General features: G+C 37.5%; 1 protein-coding gene and 1 pseudogene across 3 annotated transcripts in view; both read left to right on the top strand.

Annotated features, from left to right (window-relative positions):
* PITRM1 (pitrilysin metallopeptidase 1) overlaps window positions 1-18,191 on the top strand; it is a 56,956-nt gene extending 38,765 nt beyond the window's left edge. For 2 of the 3 annotated variants that reach the window (XM_012559590.2, XM_023725012.1), the window contains 12 exons: window positions 4,323-4,455; window positions 6,043-6,163; window positions 6,301-6,377; window positions 6,681-6,846; window positions 7,212-7,312; window positions 8,777-8,897; window positions 11,164-11,235; window positions 11,953-12,065; window positions 15,572-15,697; window positions 16,830-16,975; window positions 17,699-17,801; window positions 17,898-18,191. In XM_012559590.2, the coding sequence (XP_012415044.1) occupies window positions 4,323-4,455; window positions 6,043-6,163; window positions 6,301-6,377; window positions 6,681-6,846; window positions 7,212-7,312; window positions 8,777-8,897; window positions 11,164-11,235; window positions 11,953-12,065; window positions 15,572-15,697; window positions 16,830-16,975; window positions 17,699-17,801; window positions 17,898-17,991 (1,373 nt within the window). In that variant the 3' untranslated portion in view covers window positions 17,992-18,191. Of the gene's footprint in view, window positions 1-4,322; window positions 4,456-6,042; window positions 6,164-6,300; window positions 6,378-6,680; window positions 6,847-7,211; window positions 7,313-8,776; window positions 8,898-11,163; window positions 11,236-11,952; window positions 12,066-15,571; window positions 15,698-16,829; window positions 16,976-17,698; window positions 17,802-17,897 lie in introns of those variants that run through there. The other variant, XM_023725013.1, reaches the window with a different exon arrangement.
* Window positions 658-1,198, top strand: LOC105756941 (group XIIA secretory phospholipase A2 pseudogene; annotated as a pseudogene).
* Window positions 18,192-21,245: the final 3,054 nt, after the last annotated feature.

Genomic DNA, 21,245 nt, shown 5'->3' on the forward strand with positions numbered 1-21,245 from the left:
AGAAGTTAGAGGGTTGATATGTTGTGGGGTTGTTAACCGATGTCATAAAACAACATGTGTACTTCTGTTTCATGAGAAACTATTTGTTATGTAAGCCTTCACCTGAATTACAATAAAAAAAGAAAAAAAAAAAAAAGCGTGGGTAGGACTTGTTAGAGAAGCGCAGTGCCATTTAGGATGGATGAAACTGTTGTAAGGATGACCTCATCAGTAGTCCACTCTGACAAAGAGAAGGAGTTGTGTAAAGGTGAGTAAGAGTGGATACAGGTAGGTAAGGACCAGCTGGAATACTTGAATAATTATCTAATTCTTTATAAAATGGGGATTACTTTAGTATTTAACACTTAGTTTTTTATTATAACAGTGTAAAATTCATATAAAAGTACAATTTGCATATAGCAAATGAATAGCATGCCTTTTTTTAATATAAATTTTAAACCCCATCCCTTGTGAAGCAGTAGCATTATTTTAAAATTTTAAGAAGGATTGAAATGTTCTCTGCGACGACGCCACCTCCTCACAGAAGCACTGTGAAGGCAGCGGTGGCAGCAAGGGCGGCCCAGCCATCTGGAAGGGAGGCATGGGTGTAGGGTGCCCTGCGGCCTCCGCCCGGCCGGACGAGCCCCAACACTGAGTGGATGGCCCCCTCCTGCAGCCATGGTCCACGCTCACCCACTGGCCCTCTTCCTAGCTGCCGCTCTCAGGTGCCAGGAGCAGGCCCAGACCACCGACTGGAGGGCCACCTTTAAGACCATCCGAAATGGCGTTCACAAGATAGACACGTACCTGAACGCCTCCATGGACCTCCCGGAAGATGAGGGTGGGCTCTGCCAATATAAGTGCATTGACGGGTCTGCACCCATGTTATGGTTGCAAACCGTCTCTGCCAAATGGATGAGGCTCTCCGCTGTTTCACATTAACACGGGCATCCCTTCCCTGACCAAGTGCTGCAACCAACACAACAGGTGCTACGAGACCTGTGGCAAAAGCAAAAGTGACTGTGACGAGGAGTTCCATTATTGCCTGTCCAAGATCTGAGATGTGCAGAGCACACTAGGACTAGCGTAGCATGTTTAGGCATGTGAAACAGCAGTGGTGCTCTTGTGTGACAGTGTTGTACATGTAGGCTGGGAACCACACCTAGACAGCCAAAGAGCCACAAACTGGTGTCGCTCTGAAGGAAAAACCGATCTTTAAAGATGCTGAGTGTAATAGCAGATGAAGATGAATATAACCTTTGACAAAGAACTGATGTTTTTATGTCATAGAACTGCCTTATTTTGTAGATGAATTATTTTCAGACCTTACAAGACTTTATATTTTGACATATCTCAAACTGAAAATAAAAAGATAAAAAAGGGTGTGGTGGGGGTGGGGAACAAGAGGACGCCTTCCCTCCCACCACCTCTCAGCTATCTTCCTGAGAGTTGCTGCCTTACTGTGCCAAATTATCTTGGCCGATACCAGAGACAGGTATGTGTTAAGGGGAGAATTGTTTAAAAGAAAGCATCTGCAGCTCAGTTTTTGCAACCATATTTACCAAAAAAAAGGAAGTCAAAATTAAAAGTTGATTATAAGATACGTTCAACATTATCTTAATTGGAAATATGAGAAAATCCTCACTTAGAAGTATATTAGTTTACTCTGAAACTTAAATACTTACATATTTATGCCTGGAGCTCAGACTGCTAGTCAAAAAGGTTCGCGGTTTGAATCTACCAGCCACTCCTTGGAAACCCTATGGGGCAATTCTACTCTGTCCTATGGGGTCACTGTGAGTCGGAATCTACTCAGCGGCACTCAACAACAACATATTTGTGCCTGGAAGGATCTGACTTCATTTTTTCTCTATTTTAATTACACATAATATGCTGTTTCTTTATAACCCATTTAGCGTATGAATAAGTAATGCTTCTATTAATGAAAGGACTATATATGGACAAGATTTCCATGTCGGTTTCTCTTATATGATTGGAACCATCAGCTGGTAACTTCTTAGGGAACAAAACTAGAACATCTAGGTATTACATATTATGCACAGAAGGTTACGTGAACGGGATTCAGAAGCACGACCACTCCTGTTTTATGAACCACTCATATGACAAACGTCCTATTTTATTATAGCCTTTGCCTAAATTGGAAAAAAGAATTTAATGAGGCAAATAAAAGTTGTTAAACACAACACACTTCAGAACACTGTATGCTGTTATGCTTTGGTGTTTTTTCCTTAGCACTTGTTCTCTTTTTTTTTTTTTACATAATATTTTAATTGTTTTTGGTGAAGGTTTGCACAGCAAGTTAGGTTCCCATTTGACAGTTTCCACACAAGTTGTTCAGTGACATTGGTTACGTTTATCATGATGTGCCAACATTCTCTTTAACAGTGTTCTGTTTGTTCTATTTCCAGTACTCTAGTTTCACTGCCCCCCATCTTCTCATCTTTACTTTTGAGTAAATGTTGATTTTGGTCTTATACAGACGGTTTTTAAGTAGAGCACCAATCTTACAGGTAATATCCTTTATTTTGTGTGCCGTTGTGCTATTTTGCTAAAAGGTGATTGCGGCTAGGCTCGGTTCTAGGTTTAAAGAGTGTCTCAGGGTGATAGTCTCAAGGAGTCCTCTGTTCTCTACTGTGCCAGTTTGGTGCTTTTTTTTTTCCTTAAGAATTTGTGTTCTGCTCCACATTTATCTCCCATTCTGTCTGGGACCATCTGTTATGACCGTGGTCAAAACAGTCAGTGGTGGTAGTCAGGCACCATCTAGTTCTTCTGTTCTCAGGGTAGATGAGGTGGTGGCTCGTGCAGACTTGTTTCTTCTCTGAGCTTTTGATTACCTTCTTACTGTTTTGCTCCTGGCGAGTAGAGACCAGTAGTTGTGTCTTAGATGGCCTCTCACAAGCTTTTAAGATCTCAGATGCTACTCACTTCACTAGGATGCAGATCATGAGTTCTGTGAACTATGTTATGCCGGTTGACTGAATTGTCCCATGAGACTGTGGTCCTAAGCTTTCAAACCCAGAAAACCAATCTTGGAAGGTGTTTGGTTGTGTCTGAGGAGTATCAGTGTTTGTGTCTTCAATGAATATATGTACCTGCACCTACATATTTATATATACATATAGGTACTTCTATAAGGAGCCCTTGTGGTGCAGTGGGTAAGCGCTCGACTGCTAACCAAAAGGTCAGCAGTTCGAACCCCCCAGCTGCTCTGTGGGAGAAAGATGCAGCAGACTGCTACTGTAAAAATTACAGCCTTGGACAGAGCTGGAGAAAAATGTAGAACAAAATTCTAACTCAAAAAAAAAGACCAGATTTACTGATCTGACAGAGACTGGAGAAACCCCGAGAATATGGCCACAGGGCACCCTTATAGCTCAGTAATGAAGTCATTCCCGAGGTTCACCTTTCAGCCAAAGATTAGACAGGTCCATAAAACAAAATGAGACTAAATGGGCACACCAGCCCAGGGGCAAGGATGAGAAGGCAGGAGGGGATGGGAAAGCTGGTAATGGGGAAACCAAGGTCGAGAATGGGTGAGTATTGACAAGTCGTGGGGTTGGCAACCAGTTTCAGAAAACAATGTGTATTAATTGTTTAATGAGAGACTAGTGTGCTCTAAACCTTCATCTAAAATACAGTTAAAAAAATTAAAAAAAAAAGAGTGCAGACTTGGAAACCTTATGTGGCAGTTTTACCCTGTCCTGTAGGGTCACTATGAGTTGAAACTGACTTGACAGCAATGGGTTTGGTTTTGGCTGGTTTTAGATACTTCTGTCTGTTCTTACCTAGGTACACACCTGTACCTACCTGTATACCAATGCCTATACCCATCCATATGTGCTCAGACACTCGTTTTTACTTCAGTTGTGCTGTGCCGTCTACATCCACGTTTGGTGCCACTTTTCCCATTGTCAGAAGGAACTAATCTTTACAATCTAAAGCGTGCTTTCCCCTCCCTTCTCTCTAGTAACCACCAATGAACATTGGTCTCTCTATATATATATCTGTTCTTGTCTTCTTATAAAAGTGAGATCATACATAATATTTGTCCTTAAATGATTGGCTTACTTCACTTAGCATTATGCGCTGCAGGTCCATCCATGTTATAATATGTTTCGGGATTCATCATTGTTCTTTATGGTTGCATAGTATTCCATTGTATATATGTACCATAGTTTGCTTTCCATTCATCCATTGATGGGCACTTCGGTTATTTCTGTTTATCTGCTATTGTAAATAAAGCAACAATGAACATTTAAAAAAAAAAGGATTAAAATTCTACTGGTAATAATAAAATAATTAAGTTATTTTTGTTTTTTTAGCTGGAGAAATCCCTGTTCAGTACTGTGCCCAGCCAACCAATGGCATGGTGTATTTCAGAGCGTTTTCTAGTTTAAACACACTTCCTGAAGAGCTAAAGCTGTACGTGCCTCTCTTCTGCAGTGTCCTGACCAAGTAAGAATCTGCTGTTTGGAACGAAGACACACAAATGTGTATATAATTTAACATATTTTCATGTATTTTATTAATAAACATTTTCTGTATGTATATTATATTGACAGTAATTCATTGATAGTAATGACTTCAGTGAATCATTTTATTTTTCAAAACAGTATTACATTGTATAAGTAAGGCCTATAATATATTTGCTTAGAATTTGTTTTCTTATGAAAATTATATTTTCTTACTGTAGGAGCTCAGACTGCTAACCAAAAAGGTCAGCTGTTTGAATCCACCAGCCACTCCTTGGAAACCCTATGGGGCAGTTCTACTCTGTCCTATAGGGTCGCTATGAGTCGGAATCAACTCGACAGCACACAATAGCAACACAATATATTACATTAAAATATTTCTGAATCTAGAGAATAAGGTAATACTTATAGACACATATATCTCAATGACTAAGTATTTTTTTAAGCGTTTGAAAAATGAATGTTTTTAATCAAAAAATTAAGTGATGAAATGTAAAATGTCGGCCTGAGGGTTAACCTTGAAACATCATGTCGCATACTCTGTTTCCTTAGTTTGCTTCTCAGCTAAGCTAAATTTGTAATCACTGCTCTTCTTTATAAGTAGATGTCTGTGAATATACTTGAAAATGTATGGGCAAGTACACGCACTGTTGTATAACCCTTTCCTTCTGCTCCATTTCAAGTGGCCAACAGTGGCAGGCTAAACTGGAGATAATTGTTAACTGCAAGCTTTATTTTTTTATATTGCAGGGAAATAAAGGGAGATCAAACAATTGCAGCAAGCTGTGTAGGGCCTATTGCCCGAGGTAGTTGCAGTCTTTGCATTGTGGAAATAAAAGTGTTTGCACATTGCAGAGAGCTAGATAAATGTGGGATCTTCTGGCTGAGTGTGTGATCAGATGAAGAAGGTCTTTGACCTTTGGAAAGTTCTCTGCCTCTTTTTTTTAAAAAGTTTTTATTTAAATATAGCTCTCTTTGCTTGTCCTTTTATGGTTGTAGTAGTTTTTGAAAAGCTGCACAGTTGTGGCCTTGACTTAAATTAGTTCTTTCACTAGGAGCATTGGTTAGAATGTTTCCTCGAAAAGCATCAATGCTGAGGTGACCAGCTTTTCTTAAAAACTCAAAGACTTATTCTTAGATCTCCTTCACCCCCAAAACTACCAGATATTTGAGCAAATAAAGTGTGTCAGAATGTTTTAGAAGAAGAAAATAGTAGGGAACGCTCATAAAATATTTAAAACCTTGGAACTGGAAAAGCATATTTTGATATTTTATTTTTAGAGCTAGACCCTGGCTGCTTAAGTCTCTGATAGAGTTCTGGGTGGAATTCCCTGCAGATGAGAAACTGATTTCCACCTGGGAGAGGGGCAGTGAACAGTCTTATACAGGGTTTATGTAAAAATGTGTTTGTGTTTTATAACTTCTGAATTGTACAGAAGAAAGAGAGGTTTGTGAAGGCTGTGGTTTATTGAATTAATTTAAGCAACTTGGAATTCAAAATGCATGACTTAAAAAATGTCATGGTAAAGATGACCTTGATAATGTAAGAAATCTTTCTTTGCTGTGATAGGCTGGGCTGTGGCATTCTTAACTATCGAGAACAAGCTCAACAGATTGAATTGAAAACAGGAGGAATGACTGTTTCTCCTCATGTGCTCCCTGACGATTCACATCTAGATACCTACGAGCAGGTGACATTTTATTTCTAGATCATGGTTATGCTCGAAAGTTTGTTTCTCCACTGTCTTTTGCTTTTTTCTTTTAAATTTACCTCATAATTAATGTTTCCTTTTGTGTTTGTTTGTTTGTTTTTCCTTTAATGATTTAGGGTGTGCTTTTTTCATCTCTCTGCCTGGATCGAAATCTACCAGACATGATGCATTTGTGGAGTGAAATATTTAACAAGTAACATTATTTGCAGAAGATATTAATTCTTGGGATATATCAGAAATCTAAGTCTGAAGTATTCTAAAAGTAGAAGATTTTACTCATTTGTTGGTTGTTGATTTTCTAACCTAATTTTATTTATAATTTCTATGGACTCTTGTAAAATTTCTGAGGATGTTTAAGTAGTCTGAAAATTTATAGTTTATAAATTTTCTATAATAGAGGGTATAAACATATATATATATATTTTTTTTCTCATAATAGGGAAGGGAATATGGATGGATCTTTCCAGGTCTTTATTATATTTTTCTTTTTCCATAGCCCATGCTTTGAAGAAGAAGAACACTTCAAAGTATTAGTTAAAATGAGTGCTCAAGAGCTATCAAATGGAATTCCCGATTCTGGTCATCTGTATGCAGCCATTAGAGCTAGCAGAACCCTCACACCTGCTGGAGACCTACAAGAAACCTTTAATGGAATGGATCAGGTGAGAATGTTTTAAGGGAACATTTGTATTCCGTTTGTATTCTGGTTTATTCACATCTTCCAAGGTTGTTAAAATACTCTCTGAATTATTTACATCTAGAAAAGTTAACCTTCTAATTGCCTAAATGTCATGTGGAAAATTTTATTTTAATTTACCTTTTGCTTTCTACCACCACCACTCCCAACCCGACCCCTCCCCTAAGCTGGACATCTGCACACACACAAGCCCCAAATCAGGCCACATCACATTCTCAAGTGATATCCTTGATATCAAGGATGTTTAGTTTTCAGACAGCGAAGATCTGCCTGTGGTTTCTACTTTGCTCAATGATATCTATCACTACATATTTGATTCCTTTGGTTTAGGTCAGGTTAATGAAGAGAATTGCAGAAATGACAGACATTAAACCAGTCCTGAGAAAGCTCCCACGTATCAAGAAGCATTTATTAAACTGTGATAATATGAGGTAAGGTTTTGTGATTTGTGTCTAAACAAAGGCCTTATGATTCATTCTACTTCTTTAAGTGTAGCTTTTAGAATTTTTTTACTTGAAGCCATAATCATAAAATTATATGAACTTATCTTTAAGACAAAAAGAAAACTTGATATCAGTGTTGGTTACAGAACTGATTCTAGACTTTAAATGTTCTATTAATAATTCATTTTCTGTGGAGAAAAAAAGGATATATTTTAAGTTTAATAAAATTATGGGAGGTGAGGGAGAAAGCACTCTAACTTCATCCTAAGACTGCAAAGTAGGTTCTTTGCAAATATTTAATGTTATATTGCTTCCAAAGTCAAGAGCAAAGTTATATAAACAAGGAATCAGTGAATCCAGTAAAGGATGGTTTGCTCAGGACGAAAGTAAAAACACAGACTTTCTCATAAGAATGATAATTATACAGTGGTTTGAAGAAAACATCCAGCAGCTCAGTCATACAATGGACCTTAGGCCCACAGATTTTTGAGGACAGTGAAATTTAAAAAATTATCATCAGTTTATTTTCAGTATCTTACTACTAGTGATACTAATTTAGTACTGGCTACTACTTAAACAAGAAAATGTTTCCTTAAACCACTTTTACTTCTACATAAAGAGTCATATACCTTCTATAACATACCCCAATTAATTCTTGGAAATCATGGCCAGATTCTACAAGATGGGTTCTGTGAGTAATAGGTGGTGGGGCATAGTGGTCGGTGCACAGGCTTTCTTATCAGGCAGACCTAACACAGCTATCTTGAATAACAACCATTTGCATCTTCTCTTTCCTTCTCCATGAAAGACTACTTTGCAGGTTGTTGTAAGAGTTAAAAGAAATAATATACGTAATGTAGTTAGTATAGTGCCTAGAATGTAGCTAGCACTAATTTAATGGTACTTTGTATAAATTTAGCTAAGGTAAATTTAGAATCTAGGACAGAAGGAAAAAAATACCCTCTGTCAATATACTGTATATTTTATATAACTTTTATTTGATAGTATTTGTGACTAATAAGATAATTTTCTATTTTAACAGCCAGTTTACATTTTCAAATGGTTGATTTCTCTTAAGCTTTTGATGTTCTCATAATATAAGTCTGAAGGCATTATTGATGGATCTTGATATCTTTGTTCTGTCAACCCCTTCAGAAGAGCATAGAGTTGAGAGTCAGAAAATCTACCTTTGCATCTAAACTGCTATTTGTTCTCTGTAATGCACTTAAACATGTGGAAGGTTTTTAGATAACTTGAAAGCACTCTAGAGAAGTAAGACAGCTATATTCTTTCCATACTAGACTTTTTTTAACATTTTTGAGTATGGTTTTATACAAAAATTACGTTATTCACTTTTATTTTTGTGTTATTTATAAAAAATGTAATGAATTAGTGAAATAGTATTTTTTGTAATGGTTTTATGTATATGTATCTATATGATTTTTTAAGCAGATGTTCAGTGAATGCAACTCCTCAGCAGATGTCTGAGACAGAAAAAGTAGTAGAAAGGTTCATTAAAAACCTTGGTCGAAGTAAAAAAGAACGAAAAACTGTCCGTCCACATGTGATTGAGGTAACAATAATAAAAATATAGATAGTTGTAATAGAGCACTTAGCATGTGCCGGATATGTTGCTGTTGTTAGGTGCTGTCGAGTTGGGTCCAACTCATAGTGACCCTAAATACAACAGAACGAAACTACCCGTTCATGCTCTGTCCTCATAATCATTGCTATGATTGAGCCCATTGTTGTAGCCCCTGTATCATTCTGTCTCCTTGAGGGTCTTGCTCTTTTTCGCTGACCCTCTACTTTACCAAGCATGATGTCCTTCACCAGGGACTGGCCCCTCAAGATAACATGTCTAAAGTGTGTGAGACAAAATCACATCATCCTTGCTTCTAAGGAACGTTCTGGTGGTACTTCTTCCAAGACAGATTTGTTCATTCATCTGGCAGTCATGGTATATTCAATATTCTCCACTAACACCATAATTCAAAGGCATCAGTTCTTCGGTCTTCCTTATTTGTTGTCCAACTTTTGCATGCGTATGAGGTGATTGAAAATACGATGGCTTGGGTCAGGTGTTCTTTAGTCCTTAAAGTGACATCTTTGCTTTTTAACACTTTAAAGAGGCCTTTTGCAGCAGATTTGCCCAGTGTGATAGAGCGTTTGGTTTCTTGACTGCTTCTTCCATGGGTGTTGATTGTGGATCCAAATAAAATGAAATCCTTGAGAACTTCAGTCTTTTCTCTGTTTATCATGATGTTGCTTATTGGTTCAGTTGTAAGGGTTTTTTCTTTTCTTTATGTTGAGGTGTAATCCATACTGATGGCTATAGTCTTTGATCTTCATCAGTAAGTGCTTCAAGTCTTCTGCTTTCAGCAAGCAAGTTTGTGTCTTCTGCATAATGCAGATTGTTAATGAGTCTTCCTGCAATCCTGATGCCACGTTCTTCTTCATATAGTCCAGCTTCTTGGATTATGCTCAGCATACAGATTGAATAAGCATGGTGAAAGGATACAACCCTGATACATACCTTTCCTGATTTTAAACCACACAGTATCCCCTTGTTTTGCTCAAACAGCTGTTTCTTGGTCTCTGTACAGGTTCCACATGAGCACAATTAAGTGTTCTGAAGTTCCCATTCTTCACAATGTTATCCATAATTTGTTATAGCTCTTTTACTTCATCACTTCACTTTGCTTTAGCTATTCTAGATTCAAGAGCAAGTTTCAGAGCCTCTTCTGATACCCATTTTGCCAAGTATAGTTCTGAATTTTTTTACATTTATTCATTCAATTCTGTGCATAAGTACTAATAGCCCCCTTGTACAGGTGAAGAAACAGGTACAGGAGGATTAAGTACTTGCCTAATATTGGCTCGCTCAAGGAGTGAATTCAAACACTAGTCTGGCCTTAGAGCCTGTACTCGCTGTTTGTTACTTATGCCTTATAGCAGTCTTTTATCCACACTTTGGTTTGGGATAGAGTACTGTAAGAATAGCCAAAAATAATGACTTATGGAGTCTGTCTCATTGCTGTTTGTCAGGTTTTAGGAGACACAAGATAGATGAAATGCATTCTCAACATGACTCAGTATTTCATGGCTTTCTCTCTAGAATAGTTATATCAAGTAGAAGTCTCATCAACTTGATTAACTTGTCAAGTGGGTTTTAGTCTAATTCTTTAACACAACTATCAGTACAGAGGAGCCCTGGTGGTGCAGTGGTTAAGAGCTTGGCTGCTAACCAAAAGGTTGGCAGTTTGAATCCACCAGCTGCTTCTTGGAAACCCTATGGGCAGTTCTACCCTGTCCTATAGGGTCACTATGAGTCGGAATTGACTCATCGGCAACGGTTTTGGTTTGGGTTGTTTTTTTTTTATCAATAGAGGAGCCGTACTTTATCTTCTTACTGTAGATTCTTACAGTCTGCAGGCTGACAGTCTCTAGATTTTTCAGAGGAGTTATTTCTAATATATTCTGTGTTGATATTTCTATATCCCTTATTCTATTTATAGATTGATATACCTGCCTTCCCATTCTATCTCATTAATCAGTTGTAGGAATAGAGTGTACAAAGGGGCTTACTGTTTCTTTGTGCCTTCCTCTGACTGTAACCCGTTCAATTTATGTAGCCTGTTGTTCTGGAGGCAATTTTATGACTAGAAGATGCAAAGGAAGAAAAAAAAACTTATAATATTTGCCCTTGTGATGTACAAGGACTTAAGTCACCTCTAACACTTGTTATTTGGTCTGTGAATTTTATCATATGTTCCTCTGTATCTGTTTCAAGTGAGTTTTGGATTTTTCTCATTTATCTTGGAAATACTTATTTTCAGAAACCTGCATATAATGGATCTAGTGGAAGTACATATGTTAATGGCTCCCAAATCATAAGAAAGCTAATCACAGTAAGTTAATACAATTTAGTATAACTTCAGAATAAACCTAGCTTGTATGTTCAGAACCATGTATCTAAAGGCTCTCTGATTGTGAATTTTTTTCTCTCTAAGCCATTCCTGGGGTTGGGTCATGCCCTTAGAATTGCTAGTTAATTACCTGTTTTCCTCACTGCCACCCTGAGTCCATCCGTCCGTCCTTAGAACAGAGCTGAGTGAACGCCCTCTTCTTGGATTAACTCTTCCTAGTGTTCATAAAGATGTTGGTTACTCCAAACGTTCTCGTTACTTTGCAGTTTGCCTTTAATATAACTTCCCACGTAGAGTTAATGTTAGTTCAGCTTCACTTAAGCGGTGAGATCTCTTTCTCCTTTTTCAGCTTTGGTAATCGTGGCATTCAGTTTGGTTTGTCATAGGGTATAGCAATGTTATAGCAATGTAACATATTCATGGGGAAAAATGAAAAAAATGAGATCCCCCAAATAACTACTGGTATAAATGATGTAAAATAAAATGTTCCTAATAGAATAATAATTTCATTGTAAAGCATCGTGTCAGGATTGGAATATTTCATGTTAGCTTTAAAGTGAAAAATTGTGTGGAATGACATAATTATCAGTGCCTTTTCATAGGATATAGTAAATTGAGATATGATGTAAAAATGTTAGCATCTGTGGACTATATTATAATAATGCAGCCTAATTTGAATGAGGCCCCTTTATTCCTTAGGACCCCACTTTCAAACCATGTCAGATGAAGACGCATTTTCTGCTTCCGTTCCCAGTGAATTATGTTGGTGAATGTGTGAGAACCGTTGCTTACACAGACCCAGATCATGCCAGGTATGATGTGCAAAGGTGAAAATAGTGACTCTGAGGTCCCTTGATCATGCTGCATTCTATCATCTGTGCATAGCTTATCTGACACATCAGAACATAATAAGGCATGTTTTGCTTTACAGAAATTTTTTTTGTATTTGAATTTTGAACTCCTGTGCCATTATGATGGTGCTCTTATCATTTATAGAGTCTAAGTTCCTAGACTGTATCCAATCAAAAAGAGCTCGTATATAGAAGAGTCGCAATACAGATACTGAATATTCTTTAAAAAATAAAATCTTTATGAACAAACTGCCTAACTTTATATTTTTATTTTATTTTTCCAAACAATATATATCCCTCTGAGCAGTCCTGTACGCAAAACAGATACCCATGAGCCTAAACACAAAGTTGTTTTAACATGCCCCATTTACTCCCTTCACTTGTAAGTAAAAATTGCTTATAATAAGACTGCAGACTTCCGTTAAACATGGCAGATTGAGCATGCATGCTTATATTTGAATTCTCTAATAACCCCACTAAAATGACAATAAAGAAGTAAAAAAGGCATGAAACCACGAGGAAAGAAGAATGGGAAGAGAGATGACAGGCAGTAGTAAGAGGTGCAGAAAATTTTTTAAAGGTCGAAAGTAGACAGACACGTAGTAAGAGAGCTTTCTCTCTCCCAGTAAGAAACTGCAAAGGGAGAAGACAAAAAGAAGAAAGCCGATTTGTACTGCAAAGCCTTGTAAAAGCACAGGAATTGGAGACAAACAAAAGATGGGAAAACAAGATGAATGGAAATTGAGGACTTATTTGAAAGTTGCTGTAAGGAATAGTTAGAAGCCTAGGTCTCCTCCCCCACATCTATGAAACTTTGAGAAGAGGCTCAGGATTGAGTGACAGGAGTTAGGTGTGTTACTGGAAATAGGAGCCTTCTGTGAAATGTACAGCCTGAATAGTGAGACCCTCCCAGCCCCTTCCTCTGATTTGCTCCCAGAATTGTGGCTGCCAGGCTTATACTTGCCCGTTCTTCTCTGGGGAAACTGGCCACACCAAGAGAAAAGACCTTCAGAGACAGACCTTTTGGTACCCCCTAATTAAAAGGCTGTGCCCTTACCTCATTACCCATCATGAGACCTACCAATTCTTAAGTTTGTGCAGTTTCTCATCGAATTTTAGTGCCCTCTTAAATAAGAGTACATTGCCAAGGACTGCCAGCCATTTGAGTAAAGCTTTAAAGGTGAGATGCAAAATCAAAATGAACCAAAAGGAAAAGGGAAGTGTTAGAAAATAGGTATTGCAGTATACTTTCTGTTGCAGGGATCAAAAACATGTATATTATGTGAATGTGTATATATGTGTAAAATATTCATGGAGAGATAAGATAATGCATCCCTGACACAAGAACAAGATGGTATAGAAAAGGAACATTCAAAGGACAAGAAATCAAAAGTATGATAGTTAAAAACCTTCAACAGCAGGTTGGAAAGGTAAAGTTGAGAAAATTTCCTTTCCTAGAAGGTAGGAAAACGGAGAAAAGCAGAGGGGAAGTGGAGAGTTAATTCAGATATACAGTAACCAATAATAAGAATTCCAGAAAGACAGAATTGGAAAAAATGAGGAGGTGTAAATTAGAAAAGAAAAAGTACCAGAAAATTTGCCAGAACTAAAGGCCATGAGTTTCTAGATTGAAAAGGCTCATTGAGTATCTAGCATGATGAATGAAAAAAAAGACCCACCTATATCCAGGTACACCACTGAGAAATTTCAGAGCATCATAGATGAAACGCTTTTTAAGTTTGCAGAGCAAAAATGGTCAGTTACAGAATCTGAATGGTATTAGGCTTCTGAATATCAAAACTGGATGATAGAAGAAAATAAATCAATGGTTTCAAAATTCTAAAGGAAAATCATTTCCAACCTAGGGTTCTGTACCTATTGAAGCCATCAAAGTGTGAGTGTAGGGTGAAGATCATTGCAGAAGTGCAGTGTCCCAAAAAGTATACTCCTGTGTACTGTATCAGGAAGCTACTAGAGGAAGTGCCTTACCCAAATGAGGGATTAAACTAAGAAAGGAATATATGGCACCCAAGGAACATGAATCCAAACCATGAGAGAAGGGAAAGGAAGTCTACTATTTAGTAGAAAAATGTAAATTTAAAACACTAAAATGTTACAGGTGGTTACCTTCTGGGTAGTGGGGTAAAAAATATTTTCCTTTTTTTTTTTTTTTTTGTATTTTGTAATTTCTCAACAGTGAACATGTATTTTTTATGTAACAATAGACATTTCTAAAGAAAAATAAATACATAAATAGATAAAAATTATGTCTTTGTCGGCAAGTCTGGAAGCACCAAACTTCACAGGCATGTAACCTCAAGGGCTGACATTCCCACTTTCTATTAATTTCCAGCTGATTAATATTTCAATAAAAAACAAACCATTGAGTGAAACCTTGTGCTCGTGGTACTCCGTGTTTCTGCTAACTGACTCAGATGAGAATAGGATGGCTTTTTCTCCCATCATGGTCTTCATGAGCATGCTTGTATTCATTCATTTAATTTCTCATCTGGCCTATTTCATTCTCTTCATCTGTTTTAGAACAAGGTTAGTCAGCAGGTCATGTGATCTGGGACCTAAGTGTTTAGCACAGGCATAACAGACCTGTATCCTTCCTGCTGAATATTACTCAATCATCGCTTACTTGTCCAGCAGTGTTGGAATATGGCTCTGTTCTGTCTTCTGCCATATGGAGATGCTTTCTACAGTCAGCCCTTTTCTCTTCCAGTGGATCAGATACTGCCGTTCATAGTGGAAGTCAGCAGAAAATATGCTTCATTTATAGAAATTTACTTTCTGTAGGGGAGGTATACCTATAAAAATCAATCTAAGAGATTTACATTAATTTCCTTCCCCCTCCCCATTTTCTGATATGGGACATATAAAATGTATGATCATACCTTTATTTGCCTTAGCAATAAAAAGTTGCTTGTTTTTTACTTTACCATATTTTTAAAATGCATATAAAAACCCATTGCCCTTGAGTCGATTCGAACTCATAGTGACCCTATAGGATGGAGTAGGACTGCCCTGTACAGTTACCAAGAAGCAGCTGGTGGATTTGAACTGCAGACCTTTTGGTTAGCAGCCAAGCTCTTAACCACTGTGCCACCAGGGCTCCAAAATGCATATAGTACATGTATATTATTAAGCTACATATACAGATCAGAAATGTTTGAAGAAAAAGTTTATTTTGTCTCTCTACCGCTCTTCCTCCAACCCCCAACTCCTACCTCCCAGCCCCTGGAATCCAAGGAAACGATTTGAAAATTATTCTTCTTCACTTTTTCTCTTAGTTTTCTTGTTGTTTTAGTTAAATAGAACAGTGTGACCATAAGGTGTACATTACTTTACAACTTGACTTTTTGTTTTTGCTTAATAATGTTCTCTACTTTAGATTATGTTATATATAATACTTCCCTATCAGTCATATTTTCTAACTTGCATTTTTTAATCACTAATTTCAGCCTTAAGATCCTTGCACGTTTGATGACTGCTAAATTCTTACATACAGAAATTCGAGAAAAAGGCGGTGCCTACGGGGGCGGTGCTAAACTCAGCCGTGATGGAGTGTTCACTTTCTACTCCTACAGGTAAGCTTTCCCCTGATTATACGCACGTACACCAGTTTCACTTCTAGTAATTTGCTCTGCTAATTATCAGAATGTCATTATCTTATATATTGGTGTAGACTTAGAAAAAGAGCACTTGTTTACACTCATTTTTTTTTTTTTCTTTCAATTCTTCAACACTTAACCACAGCCAGCAATATCCTTTCTGTTGTTAGGTTTTAGGGACAGTGGTATATAAATGAAACATTTTACCTTATGTAAATCCTAGTTGGATGTCTACTATATTTACGTAGAAGACATTCTCAGAGCTTTCTGGACTAATTTTAATTGTAGAGGCGTGTGTGGGTATTGTTAAGTTTTCATAGCCACAACACTATTACCCTTTTATTTAATTATTAATCTTCTGTGATCCTACTTCCTGAAAATTGTATTTTCACACCTTTAAGGAAAGGGATGAATTGTTTGCTGCCACCCTGATGCAATTCTCCCTTTGCTCTTGACTGTGATACTTAGTGAATCCATTTGTGTTAAGAACTTTGCTTTTAGATAAGGATATAAACAAGGTATGACCCCTCCTGTGAGTCTCTATATAAGACATATTTATCCTACAGTAATATGAATAACGGGCTATGGGAGCTCTGTTTCCATTCAGACAAAGTGAAGTATCTCAAAAATTGGTCCAACTATACATAATTTCTAGATTATTCTGGATATGTCTTGTAGAAGTGAAAACTTAGTTTTCATTTAACCTTAACTTTTTTACGTGTTTTTTTGTGCCATCAAGTCAATACCAACTCATGGCAACCCATGTGCCTTCCCTTAATTTCATTGGAATCTAGGCTTTCTTCCTTCCACCTGACTTCTTGTTCTGTTGAAATCATAAGGAAACAGAGATGCATTTAAATAATCTGGTGACTAAGACAGATAGATCACGTCCCTAGGTAGAGGGATAATGTGTTGAATGGTTGATGTGGTCACATTTGAATTTTGACTGATTAGGAATTGATTTTTATCAGTGGGCTCTTTGGACTGTGAAGCATTAAAATAGAGCCTTAATGAACAGAAAATGATGAGGGACTGTTAAGTCAACATGATTGTGATTTATTTTCCCACTGGTAAAATGTTTGAAAATTTAACCTTTTGGATTTTCTAGGGATCCAAACTCAATAGAAACTCTCCATTCTTTTGGGAAAGCTGTTGACTGGGCTAAATCTGGAAAATTCACACAGCAAGACATTGATGAAGCAAAACTTTCAGTGTTCTCAGCTGTAGATGCTCCTGTTGCTCCTTCAGACAAAGGTATCTTGAGTAAATAATGAACTTGATAAATTATATTACTAGACAGAATTTCACACAACTGAGTTTTCCAAGTTATTTTTTCCAAGCAAAGAAAGATTTGCTTCTTTGCACACATGGACCAAAAGCAGCAACACTGTCATTTTTGATAAACTACTTGAGTTCTTCCCCCATCTCCTTATCCTTTTCCTTTATGACTTTCATATTTGGCAACCAAACACTGACCTTGAAAATACGCTCCTTGACATAGTTTTTATTTTAGACCAACATCCAGGCACGGATATCTTGGTATTTGCCATTTTAAAAGAATTGAATCATGTCGTTTTAGAGCCTAAATGATCCAAGCCTGGGAGGTTAACTGACTTACCCAAGGTAACATAACTTGCTAGCTCGGGTTGAAGGAGAGCATTTTGACACGGCACCTTAATGGCCACATTACTCTAAAAGTCATGTTGGCTTATAACTGTATCAACTTTATGTGACCCTTATTCATTCTAATTCCCAGTCAGTAGTGAGGAGTCAGGTTCTGAGATGCAGTAAAGATGGAATAAGAGAAGGTGAAGCTTTATTTAAACTTACAGACCATGTAAATATTTCTCTTTTGTTGGAATATGTACATAAAGTACCCATGTAACAATGTCAGTATCCCAACCAAGATGTCCGCACAAGAGTTTGCTGCTGTATGCCATCACTGTAGCAATTCACATGTACCTTTCTTAACTCCAGGTATGGACCATTTCTTGTATGGACTCTCTGACGAGATGAAGCAGGCACATAGGGAACAGCTCTTTGCCGTTAGTCATGACAAGCTTACTGATGTGAGCAATAAGTGAGTATACATGGTGTGGCTCAACATACTCAGTGAGGAACAGAAGTTCTTCATGTAGGAAGTGGTACTAATTTATCACCTGTTTCTTCTTTCTAGGTACCTTGGCATTGGGAAGTGCACACATGGGTTGGCTGTACTTGGACCAGAGAATGCAAAAATTGCTAAAGACCCATCATGGATAATAAGATAACTAAGCCTGTGAGCTAAATTTAATTCTGACCTTTAAGTTGAAAGGTCAAAAATGTTACAGGTCTCTTACAAAATCTTGATCACATACTGTTCTTAAAATTTTGCCAAATGTATTGACTGGCAAGTCAGACCTAAACTCTTTCATCTTAAAGAAGGAGAAAACACAAAAAAGTAATTTAATTGAAATAATCATGTGTTAAATGCCAAAGATGCACAAAATTATAATTTTAAAACTTTCCAATGATATAAATGCTTATTTTACGTTAACCCTAGAACATGCAATTTCAGTGATTTTAAAATAAAAGGGAACTCTGACCTACCTGTGTTTTATTATTTTAAATAACATTTTGCTAAAATAGTAATTTTAGGGCCTTTATTAAAAAACAAATGAATAAAACGAATGAACAAAGCTATTCCACAGCCCTCCCTTGATTTACAGACATCAGTGGTCACACCAAGGACCTTTGGGAAGGTCTTTGTAACAGACATGCATTAAACAGGGTAGCCTGATAGGAGTCTAAGGACCAAACTCCTGTTTATACCACCATCTTTAGAGAACTAAGTATGTTTTGGATTAATATTAACATAAGCTTTTCCTGATTTTTCATTACTTAAGGGATCTGTTTCTCATGTTACATACCTTATGTTTTTCAGACAGAAAAACTTCTCACTACTAGCTCTCTTGTCATTTTGTCCCCAGGTTTCCTAAACAAAATGTATTTTTGAGTATCTACGGTCTCTATACATTAACACTCCCACATCCCCACCTTTTTATTTTCCATTTCTGGTATAAAGATGGTTATGTTATTTTTAGAGACTAGATCTGAGAATATAGACTGTGGAGAAAACAGGCAAAATACTTTTTAACTACAGAAACTAAGACCCACCTGCTCAGGTGATTTTCCTCTAAACTGCCCTCAGTGAAATATGGCTGTTACCCAGCTTCTTTTCCCTACCCGTAATTTTGCAACAATGGGCTCAAACATAGCAATGATTGTGAGGATGGCACAGCACTGGGCACCATCTTCTTCTGTTGTACACGTGGTCGCTATGAGTCAGAACCGACTTGACAGCACCTAACAATTTTTGTACCTGTAGACTAGAATATAATCTCTTTGCCTCCAATCTTGATGTAGCCAAAATTGAAAACAGAGCTAACAGTGAGTAGTCCTGGCACCATGAGACTCCCGTGGAGAGCTTAATCTAGGTGCCAGCACCAGAGTATGAAGTGGTTGGAGGAGAGCCTGGGTACTAGAAATTCTTTTTAGAAACTCCCTGGTGTAACTAGGATTGAAATCAAAAGTGTATGAGATTCCATTATTCTTAAGGCATATGTTCGTATTTTTTTAATTTTGAATTCTACCCATTGTATAACTTTAAAAGGAGAAAGCACAGCTGGAGTTACGTAGCCTAGCTCCATTAGTGGCAGAGCCAGGGCCAAACATCCATATCATGGATTGAATTGTGTTCCCCAAAAATATCTGTCAACTTGGCTAGGTCATGACTCCCAGTATTGTATGACTGTCTACCATTTTATCATCTGATGTGATTTCCCTGTGTTATAAATACTATCACTGTGATGTAATAAGATGGATTGCTGGCAGTTACACTGATGAGGTCTACAAGATTAGGTAGTGTGTTAAGCCAGTCTCTTTTGAGATGTAAAAGAAGTGAGCAGAGAGACATGGGAACCTCATACCACCAAGAAAGCAGTGCCGGGAGCAGAGCATGTCCTTTAGACCTGAGGTTCCTGCACAGAGAAGTTCCCAGACTAAGGGAAGATTGATGACACGGACCTTCCTCCAGAGCTGACAGAGAAAGCGTTTCCCTGGAGCTGATGCCCTGAATTTGGACTTGTAGTCTATAGGACTGTGAGAGAATAAACTTTTCTTTGTTAATGCCATCCACCTGTGGTATTTCTGTTACAGCAGCACTAAATGACTAAGACAATCCATTTTTCTTGATCTAGTATCTTTTCAGCGTATTAACTCTTAGTATGGGGCTGAAAACCAGTTGCCATCAGTTCCGACTCATGGCGACCCCACGTGTGTCAAAGTAGAACTGTGCTTCACAGGGTTTTCCTTCTAAAAGTTTTATTTTGTTGTTAATGATGTACGTATCAAAACATACACCAATTCAACAGTTTCTGAATGTACCATTTAGTGACGCTGATTACATTCTTTGAGTTTTGCAACAATTCTCACCCTCCTTTTCTGAGTTGTTCCTCTTACATTAACATAAACTAACTGCCCCCTAAGGCTCCTATCTGATCTTTCAAGTTGCTGTTGTCAATTTGATCCCATATATAGTTCTTAAAACAGCATAGTGCTTAAGGCAGACACTTTTTACTAGTTAAGCTAAACTATTGTTTGCTTTTAAGAAGACTTCGGGATATTTTTGGTTTAAGGTTTTAAAGATTATCTCAGGGTAAGAGTTTCAAGGGGTTCATCCACCCTCCATGGCTCCAAAAAGTCTAAATAGAGACCATGAAAATTTGAAATTCTGTTCTACATTTTCCCCCTTTTGATCAGGATTCCTGCATGGAATCTTTGATCAAAATGTTCAGTAATGGTAGCCGGGCACCATCCAGTTCTGCTCTCATGGCAAAGGAGGCAGTTGTTCATGGAGGCAATTAGCCACATATTCCAAATCCTCCTATTCCTGACTCTTCTTCCTTTATTGCTCCAGGTGAACAGAGACCAAATGTTGCATCTTGGATGGCTGCTTGCTTTTAAGACCCCAGGCACGATAGAACAAGCTAGGAGGTAAAACAGAAGCACTAAACACGTTATTAGGCCAGTTAACTGGGATGTCTCATGAGACCATGACCCTAAACCTCCAATCCAAGGAACCAAATTTTTTTTTTTTTGGTCTGTCCTTGTAAATACATCTGTCACTTTTGCCAGTTCAACTTTTTACAGGTGTACAACTTACAGCAATTAAAATAATCAGCTGTGCAACCCTACCCTTAATTACTGTGATTTTTCCATCACTGTTAACCTCCTTTTTCTCCTCCCTCCCACCCTTGGCAACCACTAATAAACTTTGATCTCTGTACATCTGCCTTTTCTTGTCTTTTTATACAAGTGAGGTCATACAACATTTGTCCTTTATGATTGGCTTATTTCACTCAGCATAATGTCTTCAAGCTTCATCCATACTGTAGCATGTATCAAGACTTCATTTCTCCTACTGGCTGAGTAAGTCTTTCATTGTATGTATGCACCACATTTTGTTTATCCATTCATCTGCTGA

This window comes from Trichechus manatus, unplaced genomic scaffold (genome assembly GCF_000243295.1).
Source record: "Trichechus manatus latirostris isolate Lorelei unplaced genomic scaffold, TriManLat1.0 scaffold00276, whole genome shotgun sequence".
NCBI lineage: Eukaryota > Metazoa > Chordata > Mammalia > Sirenia > Trichechidae > Trichechus > Trichechus manatus.